We start from the raw sequence: 27,936 nt of genomic DNA on the forward strand, positions 1-27,936 counted from the left end.
ATCATACAAATGTGTTTAATTGTTATAATTCATATATGATCCATATATCAACCTAAATTTCAAGAGAAACTCAAAGCCAAATCTGTAATATAAGAATCAGTTTGCATAGTTATGAAAAAGAAAGTCATAGCTATGGCGATATGAAGTTAAGTCAGCGAAAAATTTTCTGCCTTAAGAAGGTAAAAGTAACTTAAAAACACACATAACTCCACATAGGTTAGCAGCAGAAATAATGTTTGAAGTAGAAATGTAGCAAGTTTTCCTTTCATCAAATACATGTATGAAAACATCAATGGTTTTTAGTGTTTATGTTTGTTATGATTTAAAGTAAATCACTGTAACTAAATATACTGTAACAGCAAAATAATGGTTAATAATTTCTAAAACTCAGACTAAAAATCTTAATTTTTAAGTAATATTTAATACAAAATGCCCATTTTACATAATTAAGATTCTATTCCAATCATAAGCAAAACAAAAGCGGAATACCTATCAAATCAATAGAAATTTCAATAATTCACATTTACTAAATTTAAAATATTTTTTTTTAAAAAAAATTCCGATTTGCTATTTTGTACTATACATCACAATTTCAATTTTAATACAGTATCAATAAATTTATATAGCACAGAGATCATAAAATATATGTTTAAAATACCAAGTTTCACTTATGTAAAACATTGGTTTCATTTTAAAAATTTCTTTTTCATGTATATAAGATATCATCTTTTGTCTCCAGTCGAATCATAGATATGTTGATATAACATAAAAAAAAAAGGATAATTTTATTACTGTAAATCATAATCATAACTTAAAAACATTCACTAGAACGATTTACTTACACCTTCCTTAGCAGCAATAAGTTGTTTTTCAGCAGCTGCTTTCTTTTCATTATAATGCTGTAACTCCAATTCGTGAGTCAATTGAAGCCAATGCTGCAATGTTGGAGAAGGCATCCAGTTTTTTGCATGTAAAGCTCGCTCAGCACATCTTAGATCTTCAATCACATCTCTTAGTTCCTGTTCCAATTTCTGAATTTTCGTTTGGCTTCCATCCAAATTTCCAGATGAATCTTGTCGTGTAAGCTTCAAAAATACAGGAAACATAAAATAAAATTATGCATAACTTCTAATTAAAACAAAGCAAATACCCCCAAAAAATATTTACTTTTACAATTGTCTTTTCATCTTGAAGCCTACGTTCAAGATCTCTTTTTTCTGTAGTTGCCCTTTCTTGCTCAAGTTTTGCTTTATCTAGTCTGAAAGAAATAAAAATTTCCAATTTAAAAAAAATGATAAAAACAATTATTATACACTTGAACAAAAGTAAAATTTTGAAATATATAATTTTTCAATAGTTTTTGAATATCCATCATGAGAAACGAAAAAAATATTTTAACTTGTATCGGATTTACACATGCCAGATAACACACATAAAAAAGGATATGATTAATATACTCTAATCAAAGAAAAGTACATGGTGAGCAACTGCAACTTTAAAATATTCACCGCTACATTAATACAATAAACTACAATGAACAACAGCACGTGGTTAGAGCATAATCTAATAAACAAAAAATTAGTTATTCCACAGAGGCGGCGGCAGAGATTTGCCGACGAGGGGGCAAGGCAACTCCGACAGGGGGGCAAGCGCAATTTCTCTTATTTGGCTTCAAAACAACACATAATAATTAATTCTACGTTAATTAATTACAATGGTTTTATTAATTTTACATTTAATTAACAAAAAGGTATTATTTATTCAGTATTATTATTTTAAATTAATTATTATAATTTCTTTTTTCAGATGCTGATTCTTGCTTTCACTCTAAAAATTTATAAAGATATTTGTAAAAAATATTCCCAATTTTTTTTCCCCTGACCACCAAAAGATTGTCAATATTTGAGTCTATTTTTTCATGAGACTCTTAAGATTTAATTTCTCTAATTTATTTCATTCCATATTTTGTATATAGATAGAAATACAAATTGTGATAGAATGACATGTCGTGATTAATGAACAAATGCATGCTCTTATCATTTTATATCAGAAGCAATATGAAATGATTATTGAAACTAAATTCAAAAAGTTTTTTTTTTTTAAAGAAACTATTTTTAGAAATCCAGAATAATAATAATAAAAAAATATTCGATGTTTTCACAAAAAAAAAAAAAAAAAAAAAAAAAAAAACGTAGTTTTCTATCTAAAATAATTTTTGAATAAGGAATGGAACAACAAGCAGGAATTCAGATACATTTCGAATCCGTACAATGTATTTCGAATTAGTGCGTGGGCTCAACAAAAACTTATTTTAATTCGGTCATGAACAATTTAGAATACGGAAAAGATACAATGATGTTGTTTGTTATGAAGGTTGGAAAAAATGTTTTGCAAATATATGAATGAAATATTTTATACAAGAAATGAAAAAGGTTCTTGTGAAAAATTGATTACTTAAACATTATATTCTTCATCTATGTATTCTTCAGTATATATTTAGGCTTAACCAACCAATGCATTTTATTAGGAAGCAATTATATCTTGAATAGAACTCCCCCATCTTCATTTTTAGTCATGCGTTCTTATGGTTAAGTACATCCCCCCCCCCCGAAGTTTTGCAAGTGAGCCCATAAGCCTTTCAAAAAGTTAGTTTTATCCGCTCACATGTGTTGATTTTTCTTAATCCCTTCATATACAATGACAAGTCTGACTCGCGCATAGAATTGCTAAATTTTTAATTTTAAATTAGCAATTAATTGAAAGTATTAAGTAATTTAAAATGCACAAATCACTTGAAAATCTAACATTACCTCAAATACCTTTATATTATTCTAGAGATTAAAATAATAATAATTGTCCCAAAAACGATGTGCCATTTAATTAAGAAGTTAAGTAAATTTGTATATCAAGGGGTTAACGTTATATATAAATATTCTATGAATGACTATTTTAATCATATTTTTATCAAGACATCCTTATCCAAAGTCTATTAAGAATTTAGAAGAACCTGTAATTATATAGTCTTTGGCACGAAGACAAAAAATTAGAAAAAAAATTTCAAGATACGCTTCACAATTACATAGTTATAATACTGAATGCAAAATCTGAAGAATTTAGGTAGTAATTTATTTAACAAATTTAATGCATAATTGAATAAATTTTTTCAAGTGTAGCTAAAAAGCTATCATACCGCATATATCTATTTTTACCGTCAATTGCGATCGGTTTTATTTCTTTAGTGTAATAATTGCAGCCTGATAAATTCGACTGCATTAAACAGATATTTTACTGTTAAATTAACTTAATTTACACTTAAGCAATTTACTTATTCCAGGAATTTATATTGAATTCACATAATTTGGCTATAGTTAAGTAACTCTTCTTAACATGCACATGTACAAGAATGTCGAAAGAAGAGTACTTTATGAAATTTAATTTAATCATTAACTAGATTTTTCTCAGACAATTCTCATAGTGAAATAGACAAAAAAAAAAAATCACTAGTTCGTTACCGAGGAAGTAACACTTAGATGAAAAAGATGACTTATTTTAGAGCTTGAATTTGAATGATGAGCCAGGAAAACCAACTCTATCGCCGTATTCATGTGTAATATAAAAGCTTCAATTTCCCTTATAATTCCACTGGCAGGTAATCGGACTACTCGATGAAAACAATTTTTTTCTCCATAACCTATGATAACATCTTAGCCGAAAGATAAAAATTGGTACAAAAAAATGCGTAACTTATTCACTTGCCCATTTATTAATTATTCTACTAAATATAGTACAAATTATAAATTGAATGAACGGAATTTAAATCAGATGACTGAAAACTTGCGGACTTAACATCGTCGACATCCCTCACATTGAATTCTTAGTCGACCGATTAAAAATGTTTGATAAAATATGATATATTGTTCACATGTCATCTTATCGGTTATATTGCCAAAAGTAGTGCAAATTAAAAGTTTGATGAACGACATTTGAATCAGATGTCTGAAAATCTGTAGATATAGTGCTCAACATTCATAGCATTCAATTCATAGACGGCCGTCCAAAAATTGTCAGCGGAATGCAAATATCTTTTTCAATTTGTCGGACAAATTATAAGCTCGTTGAACGACATTTTAATTAAATATTTGAAAGTCTGCAGACTTACATCAACAATCACCGCATTGAGTTCATAGTCGACCGATCAAAAATTGTCCGCCAAATGCGCCTATAACCTTGTCGATATCTTATTCACTTGTTACCGTGTCGGTTGTATTTCCAAAAGTAGTGAAAATTATAATGAACGATATTTGAATCAGATGTCTGAAAATCTGCGAACTTAAGGTCTCAATCGCATTCAGTTCTTAGACGGTTTATCAAAAATTGTTTGTAAAATACGTCCTCTTATTGACCTGGCACACTGTAGATTATTTTGCCAAATATAGTCAAATCGCTTTAACCATTACTTGGATATTTGGAAAGTTTACAATATATTAAGTTTAAGATGGTTTTTAAATAATCATGTTCGATCATGCGCAACTCTCTACAATCATCCTGGAGTGGTGAAGACTTTTCCCGACAAAACTCGCAATCTCTCGCCGACGGGGGAGCAAAAAGCTGCCAACAGGGGGGCAATTGCCCCCCTCCCCCGCAACCGCCGCCTTTGTTATTCCAGCATAATTTTAATTTCAAGGCAGCAAAAATCATAAAATAAGTTGAAAAGCGAGGGCAAAAAAATAAATAAATAAATAAATAAAAGTTATCTGTATTTTAACCCTTTAAAGGGCCCTTTTTTTCTAGTCATATTATGTTAAAATATTTTTAGGCTTGAAATTAGAATAAGAAAATGGATTCATTTAGCTTATTAGATAAATTTAATTTGATTAATTAATTTGGTTAATTAATAATTAAGAAACAAATCAAGACACATTTTGTCTGAGATAAAGAAATGAAGCATCTAAGTTTCTGACTTACTAAAAAAATTTGTCAGAACTTATGCGAACTTACATAATTTCATACAAAGATTGATAAATTTGGTGGGAAGCATAGTCCCTAGAAAGGGTTAAAGATACAAATCTCAGAATTTCAAAATTATGCACATTCGATTAAGAATTGCATCCAATAAATTATATATTTCATAGAAAAGATAGTTGAAATACTCACTCTTCTTGCAAAGTTCGTAGAGATTCCTCAGCCCGCTGCAAGCTTTCTAAATCTTTCATAGTTTTTCTCAAATGTGATTGTGACTTCTTGTGTTGAGCATAAGCAAACCAACAACCAACAGTAGCCAGGACAATTGAAAGTGCCAATATAACATCTTTGAAATATTTATTATCTAAAAAGTTTTATAAGAATTGAAATAATGCTACAGCAAAAAATACACGAAAATGCAAATTAAAGAACCAAAAGATAAATCTACATATTAATTACATTAGAAACACTGACAAAAACAACAGCCATAATAAAGATATCTTCCAATTATAGCTATTAAAATTGAAGTTATTTCTTAAATTTTTATGAAACTATTCAATCAGTTTCTTACACAATTATTGAGAGTAAATACTCAGAAAAAGTACAGAGTTTTTTTTAAAAAAATACACAGTGAATGAAATGCCTTATTGTAAATTTAAGGTACTTACTTCTTGGAGGGCCAAACAAAACAACATCCATTGCTTTCAGTGAAATTTTATGTTTATGAATAGGATCTTTAATGCCCAGATTAGACAAAAAATGCATGTTATTGACAGCCAACCTGTAAAAAAATAAGTTTTGTTTCACCAATATAAAACAATAACAGTAGGCTTAAAAATATAACAACCAGTGGGAAATTAAATTGCATAACTTAATCTCATTTTTTCATTAGGTATTTTAAATATAATTTATTAATAATGATCTATTCAGAAGTTAATATCCTGTTTTTCCATTTCATTTGATTTGCTTTTTATAACATTAATGATATTTAATAAACAACACTGATAGGTTCCTTTTTTATGAATAAATTTGTTTACATAAAATATATAAATAACATCTGAATCAAATTAATAGTAAAGAACACTAAAGAAGATTCTAAAAAATGACCAAAAATACAAGTATTTTTTTAAAATTTCATATTAACTTTCAATAATAAATTAATCATAATCCTGCTAATTTAAAGAGACTTGCAAGGGAAAGCAACTTATTACTTTAAAAAGAACATTTTATAAGTAAAGCATTATCAGACACATAAAAAAAAAACCATAAGGGATTTCATTTTCAAAGCAATTATTACTGTATACTTCCTATATAAAGAATCAATCTTACAATTTATTCAGTTTAAATTGGACCTCAAAATAACTGAAAGTCTAAATAAATTTCAATTTTTTTAATATCTTGAAAGCATGGTTTTAATTGTTAAACAAAAATCTCAATGAAAATACCTAAGGTACCACATAAACAGATCCATATTCTCTAATCAGCAGTATAGCATAGGTATCAGAAATCTAAATTGGCTAAATTCGAAATACCCTTAATTGGGTATTTAAATAAATAAATAAAAAATAATAAAATAAAAATTACAAAAATTCTAAAGCACTTCTCAGGAAGAATAAATTTGGGTAGAAATAAGGAAGTCATGTATATATGCTTTGTAATATAATAAACATACTTGCTACTAATGTTCTTACACTTATGTTACTTATTAATATATACATAACATTTATGATATATGTTGACAAGACTAAGTTATATTATATAAAATTAAGAACAAAAATGACTAACAATGAATAAAAATCATAAATCAACTTCTAATTAGAACAATATGTTAAATATTTATGTTTATAATTATTATGATTATATTTTAACAGAAAAACTAAAAGAATTTATAATAACACTTCTGTCTTGAACTAAAACTTTGTCTACTTTTCTGAAAAGAAATACCTTTTTTAAAAGGTTTTTCTTTTTGGGAATTTGCCCCTATCAATGCAGCATCCCCCCTATCAGCCCAGCATCACACACTTCTTGCTCAATAGACAAGATAGCCAGATTGAGTAGTTTTAAAGTACTGATTGTTGATCTTAAATAATTTTTGATCGATATTGAAAAGCTTTTTTCACAAATGGCAATGCTTGTCACTATTGTGAGGAATATCCAGAACATTATTATAAAATTGGGCAGAATATTTTCCAGCTTGGATCTTACAATAAATCATAATTATTCAAATGGTCCACATTAAGTAATTTATTTCCTTTGCCTGTGGCTATTATGAAGACCCATGCTCATTCAAATCTTGTTCATTAATTTCGGCAGATGAGTAGTCTATCTCATATTCAGTATCTTTGAAACTAGTAATACAGACGGCATTAGACTGTAAAACATTTCAACAAAATTCCACAGCAGCTGAAACCTCTCACGAATTTCAACAATTATTCTATTTGATGAAGAAAACATCTTTTGTCTCAACTCATTTTCACGGGACAAGTTAGTATCTACTTCTGTCATCAAAAATATGCCTTCTCATTTTGTGCCTATAAAATTCCATGGAAATGCCAAGGCCTTCACATACATTTTTTTTTTTTCATAACTTATGGCACTCTGCCATATCCTTACATTTCTCTATCGATATCTCTATTCCTATCTGGTCTGCCAAGCATTAACTTTCTGAGCAAAGTTTTATGTTGAGTTTCTTTATTCACTAATATTTCAGAGAATCGTTCACTTCATATAGGACAGGTTGTCAGAAGCCCAAGAAACGAAAATGACTGCATTGTAACCAGCAGAATCAGTACGTCCTCAAAAAAGCAAAGCCCTGTGTCTAGATACCAAGAATCGTACATTTAGAACATTAGTTTAGAGTTTAAATATAACTTTTCGATAAATTTCAATAATTCAACAATCGCAAACACAACATGCACTTAAAGAAAATCACAAATTGTAGCAGATTAATTGTGTCAGTGTGAATTGGACATCAGATGTCCTATTTGTCGTGAACAATCCAAGCATAAAATAAAATACGGTGAATTGCTGCAAGGCAACTGGTGTTGCCGGTCACTGGAGCAAATGAGCTGACTACATTTATCCGACTTATATTTTGTGGCCTTTTCACATTATAGCACATTTTTAACCTTCTAATGAATTATTTTACGTTAATATTTTTAATTTAGTGAATATGCGTCTTTTTATATTTATCAATTATGATTTTACACTTCCACATTTATATATAATATTATTGAAGCAGATGTTCGATTTTATAAATATTCTAATAACCATGATGAAGCATGTCGGAACTTCACAAAATATACCTGATACAATGTTAATATTATCCTAATATTTTATTCGATGAATTTGCATTTTTCACAAGCTTATTTATTTGGCAAATAGGAAAACAAAGTTTCATAATTGATTTGCTTGTGGCACTATATCAGCCCTAAGCAAATGCCTAGTTTGAAATATGCCATTGACTACATTTACTTAAAGAAATAATTACCAGTTGCATCACAGATTAAATAATTAAAAGCTCATTTCAATCCATCCGAGTTATAAGTACGATGAAAATATAAAAAGAAATGGTTCAAACTTTTAGTTCAGAATACAAAATATTATTATTTATTGAAGCTTTGCCACCCCCAGTATGCTATGCCACTGCATCAACCAAGACTAATATGAGAAAAAGAAAACAGCTGACATACAAGGAATTTCAAGTAATCTTAAATGAAACAAATTATTTCATACATCAAAGAAATTATCTTGTTTCTAGATGAAACATTTCCGAGAAATATATATTACAGAAGAATAAAGGCATTCTTTACTTCCATTTCAATAAATAAGATCTGAATCAGTTGGTTTGATATCTCTAAAGCTATCTTACATATTTTCTGATAAAAGGTTAGTGTTATAGCCCACCCACCTCGCATAAAAACTACAAACATTTCGCAAGGTTGTGAACACCACATATACTTGGATTTTTATTTTCAAAGTTCATATGAATGTTTTGTGCTTTGTAGTAAGGTAAAGAAAACCAAGTATGCATTTTGGAAACATTTTGTCAATTGGCAGAAACTAAAATTTGATACAGAGCTACGTATTTACAAAAAAGATCACATGCCAAACTTCATTTATCCAAGTCATTGCATTTTTTTTTATATATACTCATGCAAATGTAGTCAACTCTTTGATGGATCTATAGTTCAAAATCTGATATGGATGTAAACTAAATGTTAAAACTACATATCAAATTTTATATGTCTCACTCTTTTACATTTTGCTGTTATTGGTGTTCATTGCCACCAGTACAAACAAATTTGCTTTAACTGGATTCCATTCAAAATTTGATGTAAAGATCATAAAAAAATTTTATTTGTCCAGCTGAAACCTTTCTTGAGCTCTCATGATCAGAAACATAAAAACATTATTTTGAAAATAAGTGTTTTGGATTCAGAAAAGTCTGTAATGTGGGGATTCGTCACAATCTCAAGGTTAAACTTTTTAACAATTACAATACTTTCTCTTTGCATACTTCACATACAAGAAAGCAAAAAGGAAAGATTTTGTTTTTCAGTAAAATATTCCCTTTTACTCCCGCTCAGATTGAAAAATAATTCATTGCAAGCATTTTATATACATAACTGAGTTTATGACAAATATAATTTAAAATAAAATTTTATTATATTAGTTTATTTATTAAATAAACTAACCTTGGTAGTGATGTACCATCAATAGAATTTTCTTTGAAATTTCCAGCGTATTGGGGCAGATCAACATATGAAACAAGCCATTGAATAGTTTCTTCTACAGTCCAGTTGTGAACTATAGAATAGATAGCATTAAATGAAACCTTAAAGAGAACCACCATTGAACTCAACAAATGTTTAAAATTACTTATATATAAATAACATAATTTGTACAATATTGAAAGGGGCAAATTATAATAAAGAATAACAATAAATTGCATAGCCACGGCTTTTTCAGCAAATTTTTTTCTAAGCATAACATTTTTCATAAATAATTTTTAAAAATTGGATTAATATGCAGTTTAAAAAAAAAGTAAAATATATACATATATAGCTAAATTTAATATAATCTAAATGATTAAATGAATGAAATTATTACTAAATTTTTTCCAATTTTTTTTTAGTTATTGGGCTTAATTTTGATGAGTTTCTGTAACTGTCAAACTTCATTAAAATTGTATTCACAGATTTTTTACAAATAGATAAAACAGCCATGATGTGAATGCAATCTTTCACTACATTTCACATTTAGTGATATAAATTTGTTTGCATTTTTCCATGAGATATTGAATAGAGAACATTGTGATGAAATATTTCATAACATAAAGGCTTGATAAATAAGCTTTACTTTTCACAAGCAAATCTAGATTACAAATAACAATGCGTGATACATTGCTTTAACATTTTAACAGATTGTAATCTTTATTAAAAAGAACTTAATTTTAGCCCTTATAGAAAGTATTAAATAGGAACTGTAACAGCTAGATAAATTTAATAATATGCATATAAGGAAAAGAAGATATGGTGTTTCGCTTGAAATATAAATTGCTTTGAATTTTGACTGACTTTTTTCAAATTTCTGTATGATACTTCATGGTCATAATTACTAAAATGCTGACAAGTTTATTAATCTCTTTATATTTATTTATCACCATTTTGAGATCACATTCTAGACTTCTGGCATGTCTTTTATCATGACGTCATATACAATACCATATCAGTGACAGCAGCATTATTAAAAATACAGTGGGTAAGCATGACACTTAAAATACTGCCCACTTAGACAAATTTATAAAATTTTTAACATACAAAATTTAGCACACAATTATAAATTTTTGTTGATACTAGTTACAGTATACAAAAACATAATACACTAAAATAATTTAAAAAAAAAAGCACTAATAAATAAGAAAATAAATTCTGTACATTCAATATAATATGCAAGCACTTAAATAACCTTGTTATATATACATTAATTTGAATCAAATCAATTTAATTACTTATTAATAGACTTTCAGATGATACCTTTACTTGTTTTTAACGGGTTTTCTCTTATTATGTTATTTTTTCTTGGATGAATCTTGTTACTTTTTACAAGATTTCAATTAAGTAAATTTTTATTATCATCACCCTTTACCAAAACTATTTCATTAACTTTGAATTCCCTTTCATCCCCACACTATTTAGATTGCAATTGGTGATAATTCAAATAATCTGAAGACAATTTTCTCCCAAAATTTTTGTGCAATTTTTTACTAACTGACACCTGCAGAGTCTATCTGTGGAATATCTGTCAAATTAGGTTCAAACAAAGATGTTAAAGATGAGCTGAAGTAAGGGCCAAATCATCATTCAGATCATTAGAAAAAGGGCACAGAGGACATGCATTTAGTATAGCTTTTATCTGAGAAATCAGAATTGAAAATTTCTCATAAATAAAGGGAGTGGCCCTATTAAAATGAGACTTTAATTATTTAACCCCTGCTTCCCACAAGTCATCACACTGAAGTCTGGCAGGAGGATTGCTCTTTGAATTTACTTCTTGAATACAGAATACGACAATAGTTGAATCTCTCTACAGATACATAGTGGCGACCAGTTTAATGGCAACAGCACTCATTTTACTAGCTTTGATAGAAAGAAGGTAGTGCACAGCTCAAGGTTTAGTATATTAAGACTATTAAGCACTGCCAATCTTGATATTCTGGTCACCAATTAGACAAGAGTTTCTATCGTTGAGTTCTAGGATTTGCAATAACTTGTAGCCCCAAAACAGCTTTCGGAAGCACCTATAAACTCATGAATTACAATGGCTGTTGCCTTTGGTATTACAGCCAGTCTTCAAAAATTAGCACTGTTAATATTTTCCACCTGGATTAAGAACTGATGCCATTCCAGGCACATAATTTTTGGAAATGGATAATTCCAACCAATCTTTAAATGCCATAAGGCTTGCATGAACATTTTAGCTTTCAATTCTTCAAAACGCGTTTCACAAAATGCTAAAATTAAATACTTTTGACACAACCACACCTAATAGACCTGATTGGTCAAATAATCTAGTAATTTTTCACGGTACATTTCTTTTAGAGCAGGAGGTTCTAACTGTAATTTGATTGTAAAGTAGGAAGAAATTATCTGAAGGTTTCCAGACAAGTCCCAACATTTTGGTTTCAGTTGGATTTGAAAAGTTATCATTTTTTTCCCTAAACTAGAAGATAGATCTGGATGATAAACACACCTTTTCTGTAACTGAATTTTAGCCTTTTGCAGGATCAATATAAGCAGTTGTCTCAATTATTTTACTTCCTCTAATGTACATCATCTATATAAAAACTGGTACAAAGTACAGATGCTGTCAAAAGGAAATTATTTCCTCATCTATAGATAGTTGTTTCAGTGTTCTTATGGCCAAGTATTGAGCACTCACAGTTCTATATGTAACCGCAACGAGTTCATACATCTGACGAGTTTCAATTGCACTCTCACGTCACAATATTCTCTGTAAACTATATTGGCTTGGATCTATAAATATGGTTCTAAACATCATTTTGACATCGACAGTTAATGCATACACATATTTTCTAAATTTTCATGATGGGGAAAAAAATATTTTGAATCACTTCTCCATTATATTGCCAATGATTTAATGAAATACCATTAGAAATCAGAGAATAGTTAAAAATTATTCTGTTTGGCAGTTATTTCGTCTGGTCTTAAAATGGCATGATATATTGTATAGTTAATCATATGAAGCTTTTCTATCATTTATTTCATGTGACCTAACTCTTGATATTCTCTCCTAAAATTTATATATGGATTCCAGCATTCCTAATCCCTAGTAAACTTAGACCTCATTTTGTTTATCTACAGTAGTACTAGCTACATAACTGAAAATAATATTTTGTGTATATATTTGTCTAAGCCTCACTAATTCATAGATGAGGCTTGGACAGAGTTATTAAAAATATAGTGGCTAGGCCTAACACTTAGCATATGGTATATTATGTTTGTAGGTTATGAGAAATTTGGGGGGGGGGGATATAATTTCAGAGAGATTAAGGAATCATTGAAACTTGCAATTCTTACAATTGAAGTAATAAATTCAAGTCAAAAGATATAAAATATGATCATAATTTTATAATTTTTGTGGGTGGGGTAAGGTACTGTTGTAAAATTTCCTTATAACAAATTCTGCAGGAGATCAAGAAAACAGGTGGCTGCAAATGTGTTGAATGGACTACCTGCTGCTCTGGTCATAATACTAGAGATGCTCAGATCCGTAAGTTAGGGGGAGATGTATCATAATACATCTCTTAAAATTTTAAGGTCTCTACAATCACTCTATTTTTCTCTGCTTCACACTTACATTCAATTCTTTCGAATATACTCCTTAATTTTTCATAATTATTTTTATGACAATCTTTAACTTGTTCTATATGACCAAAAATTTCAAGCATAAAAAAGACCAAATACAATCAGAAATTACCTTAAAATTTTCTACTTGTTAAGCTATTAATCTAAATAGAAAAAAATATTTATCCAATTTTTTTCTCTAGATTTTGCACATGAATTATTTTGTAACAAAACTCTACAACCATCTCTTGGTCCTACATTTAGTGCAACGATAACATTTACAGAACAGGAAATTTGTTTTCTTTCATATTAAAATATTACTGAGAAGGTGATTCAAAACACTCTTAACTCTAGACATTCCATACACAGACTTCAAAAACAACGAATAAGCATTAATTTAAATATGAAAAAAGCCACAAACTTTATTTTTTCCATATTAAGCTGTTAAGAACAAAAGTCACTAAGTTCTTAAGAAGAATTTTATGTTATTACAACAAATCAAGCAAACATATGAGATCATGTCAAGGAAAAAAAAAAACATTTAAAAAGAAACAGACAAAAAAAAAAATTTTTTATGTCATTTTAGAAGCATAAAGTTTTAACAGGTTAATTAAAGTACAAGACAGTAGTTACCTTCTGAGGATTTCCATGTAAGCCACAATTCATCAACTGATATATGTTTATCATTTCGATGAAATCTTTTTTGACGTTCATAGCCACTTTTATAGTTCAATTCATCTCTAAAGAACTAAAAGAAATTCAAAGTTTAAAATTAATATTACAAAAAATTAAATACCTAATTTTAAATAATTTTTCTAAAACTAAAATGAAACTTTTCATACTTAAAAATGAAACAATTTTTAAATCAATAGCATTAAAATGTTCAAAATCTAAAAATACATAACAATTGAAATTTGAAAACACAAATAATTTACCTCATCACTCTCAACAATATCAATATTTCCATCTGCATCATCATCAAGCCGTTGGTGAAGAGTTAAAATGGCATCAAATCCAAGTTTATCATCACAAGCATTTAGCAATTCACAATTCCAACCTATAGGAATAATTAGAAAAGTAATTTAAATTAATAAGAACATGAACACACCCTTAGAAAACCCTCTATAATTTATTCAAAAATTTTTTTTTTAAAAATTATTATATTTTGATTATTACAACGGCTAATTATCAGCATGGCTTTTGCGTCTGAAAACCTGTAACATCAGAATCATATGTAAGAAATATACTACCTTTTGTATCTGGCATTAATGTTATATAAGAATAACTGTTTACAATTTTTAACCATGGAAACAATCTATGAATAAAAGAGATAAAGTTTTCTTTCATTAAAAATACAATTACATCGCATACTAATTGTAAAATTTTACATCAGCTTCAAATTTCCAGACAAATCATTTCCCCAAAGGAATATTTCTCTTTCTTCTACCAACAAGGCATTGAAAACTGAAAACATATGCTAATATACACTGCATATGTAACACATCTGCATTAGTTAACATTAGTAGTACTCATTAGTAAACATTAGTAGTACTTATTAACAATTAACATATAAATAATATTTAGAATTAACATTTAATAATATTGATAAATGTTAAGAATCTAAAACAAAATAATATTAATAGAACTAAATGTGTCAATCTAGGCTGTTAGCCTGTCAATAATATCTTGATTGATTGATTTGATTGTCACAGATTAACTAACAAAAGCTTTTTAGTAGAAAATATCATACATATTAACAGTACTCAAGAAATATTATATAAATAATTTGTAGGTGCACTTTAGATGTAAATAAATAATAACATTAGAAGTTTTGTTTCCTTGCAATGGGATCTCATCTGTCCATAATGTTCACAAACACTAAAATCAAAACTAATTACCAAAATCAGATTGAAACAAATGGTGATTCAGTAGCAGAAATAAAAAAGGGGGGGGCAATGCTGAATATAAAATGGGGGTAGGGGATGCTGAATGAAAATATTAAATACAATTTATCAATAGAGGGAGATTTTAATGAATCAGCATATAGAAAAATAAGGAAAATTGCAGACCTTAGCTCACTAACCTTTGCTATTTAGTCATATTTTGATTTATTTGCACAACAATAATCAGTCAACATAAAAAAAAAACGTTTTAATTGCTAGACCCCAAAACAAAAGTTGAGATTTTACATTCGATAACGATACAGAACAAAAAAAGTGGATGTATTTTCAACTAATTTTACAGACATCAGTGGATGATTAAATATCTGATGGCAAATCTTAGCAAATCAATTATTTAATCTTTCAATGATTAAAGACAACTGAAACACAATCTGGTAACTTTCAATTCTGAGAGAAGATTCTTAAAATAAATAAAACATACTTTATAAAACGACGTTTCAGGAATTTTTATAATCCATAGGGATTAAGAAAACACACTAATAAATAAGAATTAGATATAATGGAACTAGCATCAAAGAACTGAAAAAGCAGTTTTACTACTTAAAAGGGTTAAATAAGGATTAATACTAATAATATGAAAGAGCTTTATAATTTTAAAAAATCAAATTTTACAAATTGAAACAGAACAAGAGAAAATAACAAATCTCCTTTAATAACCTTCAATACTTGAAATGTAATTTCATATTGTTTATGTCACTAACCATTCAAAAATTTATACATCATGACATTACTAATCTGCAATTTGGGTTCTGACTGGATTGTTAAGCAAATGGTATAAAAATTCACAGGGAAAAACTGTAATTTAAAGCATTTGATCTAAAAACGATCCTTAATAAATAATATTTTTTTATAGATAAGAAGAAAATTCAGATTTTATTTATTACTGTTATTTATTTTGCTACATGAATTTCAGACATAAATTTAATTTGCATATTTCAAATTATGCGAGATAAAGCAATATTAGTGAGCACACATTTAAAAAAAGCAATTATTTATTTCAAAATACTAAAGATAATATATATAACTATTTCTTTTCCTTAACGACTATCCTTAATCTTATAAAAAAATAGATTCTACAACAAAAATCTTAGTAAATACCATTATTTTCTTTCAAGTTTGTTCTAAGAAACAATGAAAAGTGCAAACACAAAAAAAAAAAAAAAAAAAAAAAAAACTGGTTTGGTAATAAAATAATGTTGCCCTAAAACTGATGCTGCAGTTGTAAACAGATATCAAATTTAAATCAATCTTTCAACAATAAAAAAATTTTCAAACTACGAAAACATTTTTTTTAATCGCATAAGAGAGATATTGTTTAAAACTGAAGCATATAAATATTACATTATACTATTAACAGTAGACTAATCAGTATTAGATGTGCTTTTTAAAATAATAATTCATTTTAATTAATGTTATAGCAAAAGATAATGATTATAAAATATTTTTAAAATTAACAGGTTTGTTAATTTGATTGATATGAAACTGATGAATTACAAACAATATTGAATCATAGGAAAATATTTTTTAATAGTCAATGCTAAAACAAAAACACTAATAAATTAATGAAATCAAGGCATAATAAGGAGGGAAAATTTCAATAAACAAATTCACAAAATGACTTTACAAGTCATATTCTATCTAGACAGTCATGTAATTATTATAGCTTTTTATTTAAAGTGTTACTTTTTCAAGTCCATCATTTAGATGAAACTCAAACAAACATAGATTAAGTCTTTTAAATACAGAAAAAAAAAAAAAATAATTTGTAACACTTAGCAAAGGATAACCATTTTGACTATATCAACTATTTATTAAACAATTCATAAAAAAAGACTAAAAACCTACAAAATATGCTATTTCTACACTTAACATAAAACAAGATTTAAAAAATAATAATAAGCTATAATTTATAAAATAGTACTCATTTTTATTTATTTTTTATTACAGCAATCAGACAAAATTCAAATACTCATAATTAAAATCAACAATCATATCACTTATTGAAAAGGATCTTCATTTTCAAACAAGTTTGTAATTTAATTTTAAGTAACTAGGTCTCAAAATACTTCACATGCATGAAGGCTGGCAATTACAATTTTCAGATTTTATCTCATTGATGTCAGGATTACAATTCATAAATAAAATATATAAAAATAACTATTGAAAATGATTGTTTAGTTCATATCAATGACCAATCTTTTCATTCCTAAAGACATTATAAACCAATCTGAATAAAACTGCATCATTTATAGCATTCAACAGAATGAAAATACATTCTATAAAAGAACTGCCTAAATAAAATGGAAAAAAAAAATCACTCAGTGAAAAAGAATTATGCAATCAAAGCAAATGATGTATATAACCTAAAATAGAATATGTAATAAAAAGCACAAAGCTTAACTCAGGAAGAATTAACAAGCCGATTTCACATATTTCTTTTAAGAATGAACACCTAATAATAAGTAACTAACAGGTTGCAATAGTAATGTTTCAATGTTATGGAAGAATTCATTTTATGAACATGCCAAAAAACAGATAATGTAATTCTGGCATTACATGTCAACATTTTATAGTAATGTTCAAATGTCAATGAATTTTAACTTTAAGCTGACAAAACTGCCTTAAGAAGAAAAATTAGAGTTCCTGTAATTTATAATAAGAAATATACATGCCCTAGAAATTATCACTCTACAATGAATGTTCCAAAATCACACAACAAGAAAATACTTAACAGCAGTCATTAATAGATGAATTCTGAAATATGGTGGAAAACATATTATTCAGACTTTGCAATAATGAAACATATTTGATACAATAACATTCTGCACCAAGTTTCGAAAAAGAAACATTTCAAAATAAGTTTTAAAATTTTAATGCAACTCAGATCATAAATAATGAAATGACACTGTTAAAATATTACTATATTTAATCATATTTTTAGCAAATCCTACTGATTGGAGTTAACTAGCCAAAATTCAACTATAAAACACGAATATATGATAAAACCGTGTTTCGAGATTATATTTTACTAAAGATGCTTGCATTTAATTAATGCGAAATGTTTCACAAAAATGTATAACTGTAAAAGATAGCAAGGCTAACATTTGATCAATAGATAATTTTCGATGAAAATTATACAAAATAAGTAAACAATTTATAAGTTTAAATATAAAATGTTGTTTATTCAAGCGGAATGAAATGAATTTTAAAACGAATTGCATTACTTTTTAGTTCTTTAAAATCGCTTTTCACAGAAACAGTAGATTTCAAGTCGGTTTCTTTTTTTGGGTATTCAATGTTATCAACTTTTCCCGCCAGGAACAATGATAAACAAAACAAAAACATAAGACGAAAAACTATATTTTTCCCGTTCATAACATAAATATAAAAAGAATGATTGGAAGTAAAATATGAATAAGTATGTAACATATCACAGGTATAAGACAGAATAAATAAACGAAAACTAAGTTTACAAATAGTTTTTCTTTCCTTCTGACATTTCAGTTAAAGTTACAGTTTCATTGGATCACGACAACAAACAAAAATATGTCCTTAGCTTGCTCATTTTTTTTTAACGGATTAATGATCGAGAATTAAATTAATAATAGTTGCCAATAATATCACTTTTGGTAAAAGCATCCAAGATTTTTAAAATCTATAAAAATGAGGTTTTAGCTTTTGTGCCAGAATAATAATTGCAGATTGCAAAAATTTTGAAAATGAGTCACACTGTATCCATAAAATGATACGAAGAAAATTAAAATTTACTATCCAAGAAAATCCCCAAGGAATTCACCTATGAAACACTTTTATCCAAACTCTGATAGAGATGCATAATCCTCGATTTTTTGAATAATAAATATTTTTGCTATTGTTATGTAGAAATGCATAATGCACAATTTTTTTAATAACAAATAATTTTGCTACTGTTATTTTTAAATATTTGTCCCAAATATCTGTTATTTCAATCATACTGTTAATTAAAAATTATTAATTAGTATTAAATATAAAAATTAATTCTAATTAATACTTAATTTGCTAATTTAAGTTACGTGTGAGTGACTTAATTTATCTATTTTAGCTAAAGTTTTAATTTTAATTTTTTTTTCAAATCTATTTATTTAATTTATTTATTGGAGTAAAGCATTTTCTGAAAAAGGTGAATTAAAAAAAAATGTCATTTCTTTAAAATTTTCACTTTAGTTTTCTATTCTGCCAATAGATGGCGCCTGAAAAATGAATACCATTAGAAGGTCATGTCACTGGCAATGGGGTCAATTCATGTGACGTAAAAGTCACATGTCATGTACCTCTTGCGCATGGCATTTAAGTTTCATCCGCGCCGCTCTCGTCGATCAGTCTGCCATTAACGTTCTCCGCCAAGTATGAAGCGGAATTTTTGTTTACATTTGAAGTTATAATTTTTGAGTCATTTTCTTTCCTCTTATTATGTGTTAACAGAGGAAATACTGGTGTGCTGATGGATGCATGCTTTAATGCGAAATACAAGAGGGACTGTCATGATAAAATGTTTTTTTATTTTCCTTTCACAAACCTGACTTGGGTTGATAGCTTTGATATAGATTTTTTCAAGCCTTCGAAGTCAATGATATGCTCCGATCATTTTGAAGAATTCCTTCAGTGTGTGTCAGTTTATTAAATATAGCTGTTCCAGTAATTTGTTAGAAAAACTCTTCGAAGAAAAAGAAATCGGTAAGCGATTTGCCACCAAAAACAATCAAACAAAATCATGAGTGCATTTCTAATTTACTTCATTCACATTTGATGAAATTTCTGATAATTTTGAATATGCTTAGAAGGTTTTAAAATGTTTACATGAGTATTACATTGCATTTTTTTACAAAATCTTATCTAAATTTAATTAACGTAAGTTAACAAACTCCTATTGCAAAAATAACAACTGCTATAATGCTAAACTTAGGTGGAAGTGAATATTACTAGCTTTCTAATTACATTTGCAGATTTGTGATGGATTCAAAGTGAATTTATATCAAACATCTTTTCTATTGTTCAAAATGAAATTTCAATAGTTTATTGTATTTAAACTGAAATTCACTGTTATCATAATATCCTGTTATAACACTGTGCACCTCAGTGATTTCTGTTTTAATAAATAAAGGTCTTTTCATTGAAAATCAATTTCCATATCAGCATTTATTATATAATTTTTATTCCAAACTTCATTGCTACATGCATGTTTCACTTTTTTTTTTATTTCTTTAACATATCAATTTTGAATTATAAAATTCTGTGAAATCCATAAAAGTGTTTCTTTCAATTCCTCTTTATATCCTATTTAACTTCTCTCTATATATATATGTATATATATCATGACCTTATTGTTGTTTATTAAATTTACTCTATTATATGTTTTTTTTTAGGTTTTTGTATTAGTGAGTACATTGAAACATACATTGGATCATATTTTTTCAAATAATTATCACATATATTTTATCTCTCTCTCTCTCTCTTTCTATATATATATATATATATATATATATATATATATATATATATATATATATATATTTGTAATGTGTAAATAAAAATTATGAAAGCGTGATTTTATTTGTTTTCCTTTAATGATTTCTACAAATTAAAATGAAATTATTTATTCATAAGTTGCATAGATTTAAAAAAAGGTATCCATACCTTTTATATTTCATAATTTGACATTGTAAACATAATTTATTCAATATATACTAATTTGAGTTTCATGTTCTTTCTTCTAAGCAAACTGAAAACATCAAATAACTCACTCTCAATATTTATAAAAGTAATTACATAAGAAAAAAAAAATACAATAATTTCATTAGTAATCTTTAAAATATTAACTTATCTAAGAGTAATAATTATTTTTAAAAAGAACTAACTGGGGGAACTATATTCATAAAATTCAACATTCAATACTATTTAAATAATATGTAAAAAAGAACATATGTAATTTTTCAAAAACACTGCCATAGTCATTTGTCAAAATGTATCCTTCGGATGAAAAAATGGGGGTGGGGGGATATGGGAAAGGAAAGAATAAAGCGGCACCAGACTAATTAAAAAGCGATGTTAGTTAATTTTGCATAAACAATAATTCTATTGAAAATATTAATTAAAATTTTAATATAAGAAATAAAAATATATAACTAAGAAAATTTGGAGAAAATAATTCAAAATTATATCTTTAAAAAAATCAGAAGTTTTTAATAATTGATCGGCTAGCTTAATATTTACTAAACAATGTCAACAACAATGTAAACAGTGTCAACGTTATCGGCAGACATCACGACATGCGCAGAACGGTTGAAAATTGAACAGAAGCAGTTTGTTTGGTACCTGACACGTGACCGTGAATTGACCCCATTAGAAATAATCTTTATAGGATAGAACATTGTCAAGTCACCGCACAGCTTAATGGAGCGGTGACTTCATACTTACGAGCATTTTCTTGTGAATACTTCAATTTCAGTGATATGAGATTCAATGATACGGTAATTAGAAGAATAACCGGTCCGTTCACTTTTCAACCCATTCACAGATTTCTGCTTTTTTCTTTATGACTTCAGTTAAGGTTTTACATTAATACAGTGCATAAAATTGAAATCGACTGATTCCTTCGATCTCTTTTTAGTACATTCACCTAAGAATGATCGATATTGTATTAATTTTTAAGCATTTTGAATAAAATGTTTTTATTTTATTTTTTTATTTTTCAATATATTTTTTAGTATTTCAAGGCAAAAATATCAATACTGAGGAAACTTGAGATTCCTTTTACTTGAATTTGTAGTTGCAGTTTTTGATAATTCTATCTCATTTCTGATGTTTTTGAAAACGAAGCATCGTCTAGTGTTTATCATGAGGTTTCATGGTACATTAACCAGAGAATCATCAATTTTATATTAATAAAAAGAAAATTTCTATTTTTTAAGTTGATTATTTTCCACGTGTTATACAAAAAAGAAGTCTTATATTCTTTTTTGTTCAATATATTTTGTAATTAAGTTAAAAAATGTTATCGTGTAAATTTTTCTCAAACAAAATACATACTTTTATGGATGTGATTTCATAGATCGTTGTAAAAGAAACCATTCATTTCTTTTATACAATTAGAAAGAATCATTAGATGAATGGATTATTCTAAGCATAACTAATTTTATATTCCTTTTATAGGATTTTTAAATTCTTAAAAATTATTTTGAAAAAATGTAATTTTTTAAAAATCTAAAATGTCTGTTTTAAATCTAATTTTTTAAAGGATGGATAACGTAATATATTTATGCATTGCTCTGAAATGCGATTCTTTTAAAATTGAATTTCTCCATTTCCTACATTGTTTACTACTTTTAAGTGTCACAAATTGGGCAAAGATATTGCTTTCCCCTTCTGCCGATTTTCTGCCCAATAGGAATGTTAATTAATTCCCAACCACCTGAAAGTAGTGTCAGGACAAAAATCGCGTCGAATTTTGTCTTTATGAGAAGATTAGATTCTTCTTTTTTTCGAGTTCTGAGAAAAACTGAAATTGTCTTGCAGTTTCAAAACGCAGCAGTTGGTAATCGTTTCACATAACAATGTTCGTTCAGTTGTTTCATATAACACTGCATAAAACTTGCGTAAAAGAAACAAATGTTTATGTTTTTTTCTTTGATAAGGGTCTAGTTATTACAAATGAAATGTGTCCGATCCTTTGAATTTTTAAAAAAATGTTTAAGATTATGAAATTATTTTTATTATATTGAATTGTAAAATTATTTCTCGAAATATTATTGTTAGAATATTTTATAACCGTTAATAAATTAAAATCTTAATTATTTACTCTGCATTTTTATTAATTTTTATTATATCGCATTTCTTCATAATATTCACTAAAATGTTGCGAATACTATGTTTGCTCATCGTAACCTTCAGAAGACAAAAAATGTTACTGTATTAAAATTTTTCAATTTTTTTCCATTAATAGTCTTATTTTACTACACTACTCTGTAAGTTTATCGTAGAAGGACCTAGGGCTTGAACTTTTTTCACCATTTTTCTATGGTTAAATTTATTGCAGCATTGCTATTAAATGAATGTATATATTCTTTTGTGTTCATAAAAATAAAGAAAAGACTAATTTGATGTTACAATAAAATAATAACTAAGTAAGAATCTTATACGATGTGTAACTGCATTAAAATTTAAATTATAACAAATGATATTATACAATAAGCGACAAATTTAATAATATTATTAATATCATTACTTGTAATGAAGTTTTCAAGCAAATAAAAAAAATGCCTAGTATACATCCAAATGCCATTCAAACACATTTTTTTTAGAATGCTTTGTTAATTCTTTTTTTTTTTTTTTTTTTTTTTTTTTGCATAAAACCGTATAGTCTTCAGCGATCTTTCATTTTAGCTTTATTTTTTTTACATTAAATCAGCTAAATTATATTTTAAGAACATTTTAAATTTAAATCTACAATAAGCGAAATCAAGATTAGTGAATGAAATATATTCGTCGGCAGTTTTCAGAAGACATTCTTAAAAAATTATCACTTTAAAATTTGGTGAACAATAAAATAAAATTATTATGATTACATTTTTTTATTTAAAACAAAAACAAGGTAAGAAGCCGAAAACAAGATAAAGCTGCAAATATCAGAAAGAGTGGTAAAGAAAAAACATATTCAAGTCTCCACATGTGTTTAGTAATTACCTATTTAAATTAAAAATATGGATCCTCTTTTTTAGATAGTGTTTTTTCTCAGAAATCGATTCATAAAAAATGGTAAAGAACTGCGTATAATCAGGAAGAGGGCGAATAAAGGACGGACTGTTGAGAATTCAGTTAACCACGTGATCTCCTTGGGCGAAACTAGCTGCCAATCATGTGTCACGTGGTCTCTCTGTTGTTGTTTAGTATATTTTTTTTTCTAGAAGAAGCGAACTGGACTCCTGTACTAGAGAGAGTTTTATCTCGGCTCTCGGATCCCGGCTCTTTCCAAGAGAGTTTTATGTGTAGTTCTCTAGGCTTTCTACACTAAGACGTATTCACGTGCCTTTTGTTGTTATTGTTACCAATAAACCCCAGAAAAGACAACATGTGTCTTCAAGTCATTTCACTCCAGAACACAATCTTCACTATCGAATAAATTATTGTTCAATCAAGAAACGCAACGATAATTTACATGGTGCCGAAACCCGGGAATTAGTATACTGGGTGAAGATTGTGTTTATGATCTTGAATTGTGAATAATCTTGGTGCTCTTGAAATTCTGCATTTATCAAGGATTATAACTCATCGTTGGACATTTAAAAAGGTACTGTAAACTTTATTTTATGCATGAAAATGGAAACTCTTGATAAGTTAAAGGCCAAACGCAAGATAATTCGTACTGCTTGTACAAAATTGATTAACAAGGTTTATTTGTTATTAGAAAGTTGTGATATTGAAAGCGAAAGTGATCAAGAACAACTTTCGGAACAATTATCTAGTTTAGAAGCAAAACAATTAGACCTCAAAAGCCTTAATAGTGAAATTGAGGATTTAATTTCTGATAGTGCATTGTTTGATATAGAAATTCAAAGCTCTTTTGAATATGAAGAGCAAATAAATGAAGCTAAGTTCAAAATCAAAAGTAAGATCAAAAAGTTTAAAACTGATCAACAACCTATCCCACCACTTGCTGCTAATGGTTCTAATGTAAGAATTAACTGTCCTGCAACAAGCATTAATTTGCCAAAACTAAGAATTCCCACATTTAGTGGAGATGCTAGTACTTTTCTAGAATTCATCAATAGCTTCAATAATGCGATTGACTCTAATGATTCTTTAAGTAATGTTGATAAATTCATATATTTAAAGTCCTTTTTATCCGGCGAAGCTTACAAAATTGTTTCCGGTTTTTCTCTTACTGAAGAAAATTACAAATCGTGTTTATCTCTGTTAAAGGACAGATATGGGAATCAAGACCATTTGATTAGTCATTTTATGAATCGCCTATTAGAAACTGAACCCGTAAAATCCTCTTTCAATCTCAAGGGATTACGAAAACTGCATGACGAGAGTGAAATAAGCATAAGAAATTTAAACTGAATGGGAATTGCATCCGGAAATTATGGCCATTTACTTATACCTATTTTATTAAAGCAATTACCCCAAGATTTAGTCATAGAGTTCCATCGTAGAAGAGATTCTTCTAAGATTGGTGACGTCAATGAATTGATAAAATTTATAAAATTCGAAATTGAATCGCGCGAATCTGCGAATATTGCCACAGGACATTTTCAAAAAGTTCCCGAAATTCCCCGATATCCTTCACGAAATTCCGTTTATCATGGACATACTAAATTTAAAAATAAATTGCCTTCATCTGCCGCGTTAAATACTATAGCTAAAAATGTATCTACCTTTTGTAACTCCGATACGCACACTGAATTAAAATGCAAAAATTTATCGGATGGGCAAAAACGTTACAAATTAAAGAAAGAGGGTAGATGCTATCGGTGCATGGCTCATAGACATATAATTTCACAATGCAAGGCAAAAATTCCACTCTGTGAGACATGCCAGAGTTTTCAGCACAATTCCTTGTTTTGTTCAAAAAATAAAATTGAAAGCAGCTCGTTTGAAACCGAAACCCACGGACAGGAAGTCGTAATTTCTTTCGTTTTAAAGGCAGAAGAGAACCCTGACAGTTACGCGACCTTACTTCAAACGGCTAACGTCCAGGCAGAAAATGGTGCCAACAAGATCATGGCTAGACTTTTATTTGATTCAGGATCGCAAAAAGTCCTTCTTGCGCAGTGATCTGAAACAAGCTTTAAATTTAAAATCAATACGCCAAGAGAAGCTTTTAGTTTATACTTTCTCGAACCAATTGAGAAAATATTCGATGTTGTACGATTAAGAATAAGGAGCAAATTTCCCCCTTATCAATTCGTAAACATTGAGACTTTGGCTTCAGAAGAAATAACCGGCGCGGACGTATACTCGAACGTTGACTTCAAACATGTAAACAAAGTCATTCCAGCCACCTGCAACCTTTCTGACTCCCTCGAAAATTCCACCCCTATCCAGATCCTGTTGGGGGCGGACTTCCTGTGTAATGTTCTAAGGGGAGAAGCAAGAAAAATAAATAAAAACTTGTTCTTGCAGCCGACACTCTTTGGTGATACTTTAATTGGACAAATCCCAGACTTGCAGAAAAGAAAACATTCTTCCGTATTTACTGTGTCTTGTGCTGTAGTGGAAACTGATCTAAAGCGCTTGTGGGAGTTAGATTCTTTCTTGCTCGATGGGACTTCGGAAAATAAATCCAGGGATAATTTAGATGATTTCGGAAAAGAGCTTAAAATAAAAAACGGACGATATGAAGCACCGTTGCAATGGAAAACAAACGAAATTAAAGAAAAATTAAGAAATAATTTTGACGTTGCGGAAAAGAGATTCATTGCTTTAGAGAAAAAATTTAATAAGGATCAAGCGTTGTTTGAGAGGTATAATGCTGTTATGCAAGAGCAAGTTAACGAAGGCATAATTCAGATGTGTCATGACGAATGTTTTACTGGATATGTAATGCCGCATAGAGAGGTTTTCAGGGAGACTTCTTCCAGTACAAAAACTAGGATAGTATATGATGCCAGCAGTAAGCAAGGTAATAATATTAGTTTAAATGAATGCCTTCTTTCAGGAGAAAATTTAAATCCTAACCTTATTGATGTTATATTAAAATTTAGAGAGCATAAAATTGGATTTTGTGGAGATATTGCTAGGGCCTTTTTACAAATAGAAATTGCGGAATTGGATAGGAACTACTTATGTTTCTTGTATTATAAAAACTGTGATAGATCTCAACCAGTACCAATGTATCATTTTAATAGACATTGTTTTGGTGTAACTTGCTCACCTTTCGTTTTGGCTGCAGCTATTAAAACACATATCAAAGAATACAGAGATAAATATCCCCTTGCATATGAAATGTTAAATAAATCATTATATGTTGACGATCTCTTTTGTGGAAGTTCCACTGTACAAGATGCGTTAAAATTGTCTTCCGATGCTGTATCGATCTTGAAAGATGCGAAAATGAACATGAGAAAATTCGACACTAATTCTAAAGAATTAAAAAATTTGTGGCGTAACTCTGATTCCATGATTGAAATTAATGAACAGGCTGATTCGCATCTGAAAGTGTTAGGACTTGTTTGGAACAATATCGATGATACTTTGGGACTAGATTTAAGATCTTTGTTGTCAAACTTGAATGACAACGAATGCACAAAAAGAAATGTGCTTCATACTGCTGCAAAATTGTTTGATCCTTCTGGATTTATATCTCCATTCCTGATTCGAATAAAATGCTCTTACAAGAATTATGGCAAGCTGGTGTTGGATGGGATGAAGTGTTTTCCGGACAATTAAAAGAAAATTGGCATGCATGGTGTAAAGAAATTAAAGATTTGCAAAATTTTAAAATCCCACGTTACTATTTTCCCTGCACAAACTTTATAAATAAGGAAGATTTACAGTTACACGTATTTTCTGATGCTTCCTTAATATCTTTTGGAGCTGTTGCTTACTTAAGGTATAAAACTTCCAAGAACTCTTTTCAGACAAGTTTTGTAATTTCAAAAACTAGG

At 28.3% G+C, this 27,936-nt stretch overlaps 2 protein-coding genes across 3 annotated transcripts in view; one reads left to right on the forward strand and one right to left on the reverse strand.

Moving 5' to 3' along the window:
* The window catches only part of LOC129960696 (stromal interaction molecule homolog), a 31,358-nt gene extending 12,587 nt beyond the window's left edge, over window positions 1-18,771 (reverse strand). For both annotated transcript variants that reach the window (XM_056074262.1, XM_056074263.1), the window contains exons 1-8: window positions 18,517-18,771; window positions 14,267-14,388; window positions 13,965-14,079; window positions 9,660-9,771; window positions 5,631-5,743; window positions 5,155-5,326; window positions 1,168-1,258; window positions 843-1,085 (exon numbers count right to left, since the gene is read on the reverse strand). In XM_056074262.1, coding sequence (XP_055930237.1) covers window positions 843-1,085; window positions 1,168-1,258; window positions 5,155-5,326; window positions 5,631-5,743; window positions 9,660-9,771; window positions 13,965-14,079; window positions 14,267-14,388; window positions 18,517-18,721 — 1,173 coding nt within the window. In that variant the 5' untranslated portion in view covers window positions 18,722-18,771. The remainder of the gene's footprint in view (window positions 1-842; window positions 1,086-1,167; window positions 1,259-5,154; window positions 5,327-5,630; window positions 5,744-9,659; window positions 9,772-13,964; window positions 14,080-14,266; window positions 14,389-18,516) is intronic.
* A 5,872-nt stretch (window positions 18,772-24,643) lies between these two features.
* On the forward strand, window positions 24,644-27,718 carry LOC129959808 (uncharacterized). The gene is made up of 2 exons (XM_056072698.1): window positions 24,644-24,997; window positions 26,375-27,718. Exons 1-2 carry the CDS (start codon window positions 24,644-24,646, stop codon window positions 27,716-27,718), a joined length of 1,698 nt encoding a protein of 565 aa, XP_055928673.1.
* The last annotated feature ends 218 nt before the right edge of the window (window positions 27,719-27,936 follow it).

The sequence above is a fragment of the Argiope bruennichi genome, chromosome X2 (genome assembly GCF_947563725.1).
Source record: "Argiope bruennichi chromosome X2, qqArgBrue1.1, whole genome shotgun sequence".
NCBI lineage: Eukaryota > Metazoa > Arthropoda > Arachnida > Araneae > Araneidae > Argiope > Argiope bruennichi.

What these genes read in the sequence shown, in the direction of transcription:
- LOC129959808 (XM_056072698.1), top strand. Translation starts at nt 24,644, where the DNA reads ATGGAAACTCTTGATAAGTTAAAGGCCAAACGCAAGATAATTCGTACT. An exon ending in TTGCTGCTAATGGTTCTAAT is followed by an intron (nt 24,998 to 26,374) that starts GTAAGAATTAAC and finishes ACCCCTATCCAG; the next exon opens with ATCCTGTTGGGGGCGGACTT.